The sequence below is a fragment of the Nematolebias whitei genome, chromosome 16, assembly GCF_014905685.2.
Source record: "Nematolebias whitei isolate Nwh7 chromosome 16, NemWhi1, whole genome shotgun sequence".
NCBI classification, from domain to species: Eukaryota; Metazoa; Chordata; class Actinopteri; order Cyprinodontiformes; family Rivulidae; genus Nematolebias; species Nematolebias whitei.
In genome coordinates, this window is record NC_056513.1 from 14,420,653 (window position 1) to 14,428,221 (window position 7,569).

A 7,569-nucleotide genomic window follows, 5' to 3' on the forward strand; every position below is an offset into this window, starting at 1 on the left:
CGTAATGTGATTATAATAAAGGAATGTTCACTTATTGCAAGTAAACTGCTTAGCATGTGTAATATTTTGTGCAAAATCAAAGCATGAGCTAGCTTTCTTCTGTCAGGTCAGACAATGTTGTTGGTCGATTATGATGATAAAGAGGACAGAATGAATCCATGATGCACATCTGACAAGAATTATCTAATAAAAGCTGCATCGCCTCAGAGTTTGACCCTTTTCAATCCGCTCTCTGAAAGTCTTTGAATCCTTTTGTTCAGCGACCTACGTCCACAGAGTCCGTCTCTTTCTGCTCACACTTTGCTGACTTCCTTCTGGTCCATGCTGGGGAAGGAGCTTTTCTCCCAGCGGCCTATCACGCCTCCCCTCATGCCCGCCTGGCACTTCACTATGAGGTAGATTTTGCCGAGCACGGTGCGGCGCAACAGGATGTAGACCCAGGGGTCGAGGATCTGGTTCCATGTGGCCAGCCTCACTCCCATGTGCATCAGGGTCTGATAGTTTGATGGGTTTGCACCTATGGGTCTTTTCACCGACACCAGAGCAAAGATCTGTAAAAAAAAAAAAAAAAAAAAGAAACATAACATAATGATAATAATTTGAAAGAGTTAAAACATGTAAAATGTATCTAAGTTTTCTTGCACCTGCATCAAACACAGATTCTAGGTGATCTAAAAGTGATTTCTTGCTCAAGTTTGTAACAAAAATGCATAAATTTGCGTTCAAGTAACAGACTCAACAAATTTAATACCAGCTAATTTAAACTAAAAGCCGTATTGATCTGACGGTTAGACCAAACATGAGTCGATTACTAACAGCGGTTCTACACGTATACACTACAGTGGTCTCTCACTTATCGTGGGGGTGACATTCCAGACACCCCCACGATAGGTGAAAATCTGTGAATTAAGGACATCATATTTATTTTAGTATTTATATATATTTGAAGGTTTTATTAACCCTTCCCACACTCTTGCAATGTTTTTAACATGTTCTAAACTCTCTAAATGCTCTAAAAGAGCACAGCAAAAGAGAGAAGACAGACTGATACTACGGTTACTGAGCCAATCAGCGCCCGGGGGCGGACTGGCCATCGGGAGCACCGGGACATTTCCTGGTGGCCTGGCCCGCTCGGTAGTTGCCTTGGGGCTGGACCGGTGGCTTGGTTTGGATCGTGCTTTATTGTTTTGGATGTACAGTCCATGCCACTCGCTCAGGTGTCCACCTCATTGGGGCTCCCTCCCTCGATGGTGGGGGACGGACCCACCCCGCCCCCTCCTTTGGCTTTCTGGGGCTGTCTGTCATGGCGAAGCAGAGACACACAACAGGTTGTGCACTTGCCTGTTATGTGTCTCTGCTCTGCTGTGGCAGACGGTCTCAGGGGAGGGGGTGGGGACTGTCTTTCCCTGTCGCTGCTGCTCGGGGAGCTTTGGTGGGGCAGATGCCTGAGTGAGCAGCATGGATTGTTTATTTGAAGTGGTCGAGCGCGGCCCGAGTCGAGCCTTTGGTCCATCCCATCTGTGGTCGCTGGGCGGGCCAGGCCACCAGGAGATGTCCCGGTGCTCCCGATGGCCAGTCTGCCCCTCAGCACAATGCTCTGATTGGTCGCCTTTCATCAATAAGCTAGTCGTGTGTCGTGTGAAATCAACCGACAAAACAGTGTCCGTGAAAGTCAAACTACAAAGTTTATTTATTTTGATGGATAAATAAATGTTTACAGAATGACTTCTGTCATTAAATTAAATGCAAATCATTTTTTGAAGAAATGCATATCGCCCGCTGCCTTACACATCAGCGTTTTACTGCTACAATCATGAAAAACGACAGAGATGTAGCCATTGTGGTTCAGTTTTTATGTGTAAGCTCATTAGCCCTTGAATTGTGTGTTGGGGACAACTCTCAGCTACGACCACACCAACTTTTCTCTGTTTGTTTAGTTGATTTAGAATCATGTTTGTATTAGCTAAAGTTTATCTGCTATGACAGCTGTCATGAACAGGGTTGACATCAAAAGTTGAGTTGTAGACATGAAGAGATTACTTTCTGAAAATCTGTCGTCTAGTTCACAATAGATTTGACTAAAGCTACAAACAAACACACAAAAACACAATCACTGCTTTGCCTCTGGATAACGAGCCAATCACTGAAACTGACTTTAAGGGCAGAGCTTTTGTGCTCAGACACTTTAGTTCACGCATTTTTCCAAAATTATAAACGCAGCAGGTCTGTCCTCGGTTCATACATGCACACCATGTTTTCTCTCGGCTGTTAATATCTGAGTGATAATAAGTGATGAATTGTGGACTTTGCTTTGTCTTCTGGAACGAGCTCAGCTGGAAAAAGTCCAAACGACTTTCAATAAGCTGCAAAAAACCCATGTATGTGTAACCTGCTAGGGTATAGTTTATCATTCAATATACTTTGTATGAAGAAAGGGATATAAAGTAACTACCGAGATTACCTCCTCCTCTAATGAGAAATAAACTGTATTTGTGTTGTTTGGATCTTGAATTAGAGTTTATAAGATCTTCTAGTCTTTGGATATTTACTGTGAGGCCGTGATCTAACAGGAGTTTGTTGACAGATCACATCATTAAGATCATTTCCCAGGCTGATTTAACTATGAAGCCATAATTTTACACTGAATAAAATGTATTTTTATTCTTATAGACATCAACATCACACTGGATTTAATACAACAAACGCTATCCCACTGGCCCCAATGACTTGAGTTGTTTTTTTCCAGCTAGCAGCAAATTTTCAGACCAGAACTGATGCAATTAGTGGCTTCTCAGCTCTAAACTATAAAAAAAAAAAAAAAGAAAAGTTGTTTAAGCACGAGAAGAACCGTGAACCTGGTTCAGTGTTGAGTTCAACGTTTATTACTTTGAACACAATAAACTAACAAACCACAACAAATCAGGACAATGCAATTACCTAACAAGTACAAATAAGCAGAAAGCGTCAAATGAAAACAAGCGGTGCGCCGAAGTCCCCCGTCACTGGAGGATTTAAAGAGTGAATTTTTCTAGTTCTCGAGATGAGTGTTTTTCTGTACTGGAATTGAACAGAGAATGCAAGTTAACTTTAAGCGAGCAGTTTTATCTAACAGGATCAATGGTGGAGTCAGGGGGTGGCCAATGGTGGCCTTGGCCAAATATAAATCTTTAGCCACCCCAGTCATTTGAGGAAACTATACTTTTAAGCAATATAAAAACTAGAAAGCATGGTTTCCTTGAAGGGTAGGGGTGGTCCCAGCTTATATATTATACACATGGTGGCCATCTTGGATTTTCACTTGGCAACCCAATTTTTATAGTGACCTTTCTCATGCTTAGTGCATCCACACCAAAATGGAAGTCGGCAATTTGCTTATTCTTCAAGTTTTAATGATCACAACACAGACAGACATTAATAGCGGCAGCCATGTTGGATTTTGATATTTCAACCCAATTTTCTAAAGGAAACATTATTTTGCCTAGATGCAGCCACACGCCAAACACTTACTTTTCAAGTTGTAATTTCCTCTAAAAAATAAAAAAAAACTTTACAGATGCTAATGAAACTGAAAGAGTCTCGGCCATCTTCGCCAACAGCTTACACAGAAGGAGCTTTACTGGTCTCATGGACCACTTAGAACATTTTACAGTAAAAGACACAGGCAGGACTTTCAGTTCATTATATAAACCCCTTTCTGTCACTGACATGAGTGCATGAGGTGTTTTTGTGTTAAGTGTTTCACCAAGAAAATTACTTGGAAATATGAGCTGGAGAAGCTCAAAGCACTGAAAGCTCTTGTTTTAGTGGGTGACAGCTCGAGCAACTTCACATCTTAATGCTTTATTAAGGCCTCGCCTGCAGCAGGATTCTGATTTTTGTGTTTTGTTTTAGATTTAAGGGTTTTGTTGTTGTTGTGGTAGTTTGTCATATTGCTGTTCTTTGTTTTCTTTTGAGAGTTTAATTTCTCAGCATCTCCATGCACCATCTTCTTCACACCTGCCCTTGTTATCCATTAGCCTCTCTCGAAGCCACGTTCCCATCAGAACCTGCCTCCAGTCTGTCTCCAGTTGGTTGAAGACAGACTGGCAGGTCTTCTTTGTGCACCTCACGTTTTCAGTTACTTTGTATTTTCAGCCACGGCGCCTTTTCTTTCTTTTTTTTACTGTGTGAATGTTTATAAATCATCTGTTCTTCCGTTCATCCGCATCTGACTTATTCCATAGTTTTTGTGCTATTTTACCCATTTATATATCAAAACATTCAGCTCATTCAGCACATCCCTGCTACAACTTTGGGCATGTAAGTTTTATGCTTTTTCAAACATTAAGCTTTTTCAGCCATGCTTTCCTCATTAAAATAAATAGAGCTCTCTTCACATGCTTTAAAGTCTTTGTGCTGTTTAAAACCTTTTGTTCTGGTTCTGCTTTCTTTAGCTTTATTAAACTCCTTTTAGCTTCTCATTTCATCATTTTCTACTTGTTTTTAGCCCCCCCCCCCCCCCGCCTTGCAGCGTCTTTCTTCTAATTCCAGCCTTTTTGAGCTTCTTTCAGCTTTTAAAAATTCTTTCAGCTTCTCTCTGCTAATTTCAGCTTTGTTTGGCTAATTTAAGTCTTTTTCTGCTTTCTCAACTACATTTGAACTTTGCTCTGCTAATTTTAGGGGTTTGGCTACTTTTAAGCTAATTTTAGCTTTTATGTGCTCTTTTCAGCTTCTGTGTGAATATTTCAGTTTTTGTGCTTCAGCTTCTGTCTGCTAATTTCAGCCTTTTTTGCTTTTTTCTGCTACTTTCAGCTAATTTTCTTCTAATTTTAGATGATTTGTGCTATAAGCTTCTTTCATCTAATTTCAGCTCATTTGTGTTCCTTTGGGCTTTTATCTGCTAATTCAGGCTTTTTACACTCTTTTCAGTCTTTTTTGTTGTTGTTGCTAACTTTAGCTTGTTTCTGCTAATTCCAGCTTTTTTTCATCTGCTGTTGCGATAACTTTAGCTTTTAGTGCTACTTTCAGCTTCTTCTTTCTACTTTTCAGCTATTGCAGTCTTTCGGGTAAGCTTTAGCTTGTTCAGCAGCTTTCAGCTAAATCCTTCAGCAACAAACACTCAAACTGCATTTTGCAGAAATAGCAGTTTCTAGTTAAACCTAATATTTGTTCTGAGCTCCCATTTCAGTCTTCATTTACGGATCCCATCTTCCACCAATTTTGACAGTGTGTATGTGTTAGCAAAATATCTTGTGAACTGGTGAGCAGATTTTAATCAAACCTTTCATAAAGTGATGTTTCCTTTTCCTAACTTCGACAGTGGACGATAAAACCTGATGCTATTTATTTACTGTTTGGTGTAGTTTCTTGCACCTACCAGTAGAGGGCTCCAGCAAATACATGAGGTGACCATGATGCCAACCAGCTGCGCCACCATCTCTATGTCATGAGACCTGGCTGAGTGATGGGAGCCGGGCTGCCTTCTGATCCGGGCCAGCACCAGCGTCAGTCCGCTGACGGTGTTACACACCAGCGCCACGGCAAGAGAGGTCAGCCCGAGTCCAGAGAACAGCGCCACGAAGGCCACGTCCACCTCCTTGGTGTCACTGAGCACATTGATGAAGCACCAGGTTCTGGGCTCCTGGTAGGTGTAGGATCCGAGCTGGAAGCAGGGCAGCAGGGCCACGCACAGCGCTGCCAGCCAGATCACAGACAGGCACAACTTTGTCCGTGTTTTGGTGACCAGGGACGAGTGCAGCAGCGGTTTGGTGACGCCCAGGCATCGCTCTGCGGCCATGGCGCAGCCCATGAAGAGTGGGCAGAGGCCGAAGAACACCATGCTGCCCCCAAGGAACTGACACATACCGTCAGAGGAGCTGAAGTCCTCAGGGCTCACGCCTCCAATGAGGTAGAGCCTCAGAACCATGGCGCCGGGGATCACGTGGCCAAAGAAGTCTGTAATCACCAGAGAAGTGGCAAACAAGAGGAACGTAGCTTTGGATCGCCTACGCTGCAGAGAGTAGGCATTGACCAGGATGAACAGAGCCACAATGTTGGAGAAGATGCCCAGCGACATGAACAGCACGACAACGATGGTGCCGCCGGTCTGGCTCTGTGCCGACGTAACGTTTTTCTGCTGCAGCTGCCCCACACCTGTCACTATGGTTTCCACCAAACCTCCACTGCCATCAGCCAGCTGAGGGAGGAGGGGGGAGGCAGAGGAGTTGAAGTGACTCACAGCTAACATCTCTTCCTGCCCAGGTTCCTGGGGTTCATCATCGAAGAAAGCTGCAGGAGACACAGAAAATAAACTTTAAAAAAAAATTTTTTTTTTTAAGGTAACAATGTTTTTTGCTCATGTCTGTAAGTGGGTGTGTTCGTCTGTACTGTTAGTAAAATATCTCATGAACCACTGAACAGATCTGAACAAAACTCCTAAAAAGTAACCAGTCAGTGGTTCCCAACCCTGGTCCTTGAGGAACACCATCCTGCATGTTTTAGTTGTTTCCCTGCTCCAACACCTGATTCAGTGATTTAATTATGAAGCCTGTAAATCACTCATTTATTAAAACCAGGCGTGTCAGAGCAGAGAAACAACTAAAGCATGCAGGATGGTGTTCCTCAAGGACCAGGGTTGGGAACCCCAGCAAACACATTGAGCTCTCAAGACCTTTGCCTAAAACATTTCTTATTAGTCAAATGGCTACAACTCAATCGGTTTTACAGATATTGTGCTGTAATTTGGTGTGGTAGTAGCTGAGAATCATTCTCAACAGATACTCCGGAGGTGTGGCAGATGGCTTGGGAAGCAGGCTCCTGGAACGCCAGACTTTTATTTACATTAATAAAACAGTATTTGTGAATATTTGCAAACTGAAACTCAGGAAACACCCCAAAATGACTGAACGAGAGTTTAAGGCCAAAATAAACAGCCACATGTGCAATTTTGGTTAATTTAGCATTTCTGCACATCGTCTCCAAACGAGGGATGAAACTATCTGAGGGATGTTTTTCGTCTCTGCACCGCAGATCTGGGCCAGAACAAGGAGCATCAGGAAACTTAACGGAGATTAGATTTCTGCTGAGCTTGTTGTCCACAAACGGTCAAGACTTGTGTTTTAGATATATTTTTCTAATAATTCTTGATTGATCTGCTCAGATAAGAACGTCTTAGTTAAACTATTTTACCAGATGATCCAAAAATATTTGTGTTTCAGACTGTGATTTATTTTTAAATGCATGTCATCTTTCAGAGTTGTCTGTGGCAGACACTTTAAATTGGATTGACTTCAAAAGTTAATTAGTTGTGATTATTTCCTGCACTTTAATTTAAATCAGTCCAGTGGTTCGTGAGATATTTTGCTAACAGACAGACACACACCTGCTAGACACGAGCAAAAACACATTAATCCGTCTTTCCCCACAAATCTTTGCTTTACTCACACAAACCAGTAAAGAAGAGAACTCACCAGTGAGAGCAGAGCCAGAGTTTTACTCTAAAACTGTTTCAGCAACATGGAAACAGAAGAAACAAAGTTTTAAGAAGTCGTGTGTCTCTGTAGTAAAATTAAGAAGTCGTGTGTCTCTGTA

The 7,569-nt window shown here is 42.3% G+C and overlaps 1 protein-coding gene across 1 annotated transcript; it reads right to left on the reverse strand.

Annotated features, from left to right (window-relative positions):
* Positions 1–293: 293 nt before the first annotated feature.
* LOC119422874 (prostaglandin E2 receptor EP1 subtype-like) lies at positions 294–6,226 on the reverse strand. The gene is made up of 2 exons (XM_037690284.1): positions 5,357–6,226; positions 294–551 (listed from the first exon to the last, which is right to left on the reverse strand). The coding sequence occupies exons 1-2, from the start codon at positions 6,224–6,226 to the stop codon at positions 294–296; spliced, it is 1,128 nt and encodes a 375-aa protein (XP_037546212.1).
* Positions 6,227–7,569: the final 1,343 nt, after the last annotated feature.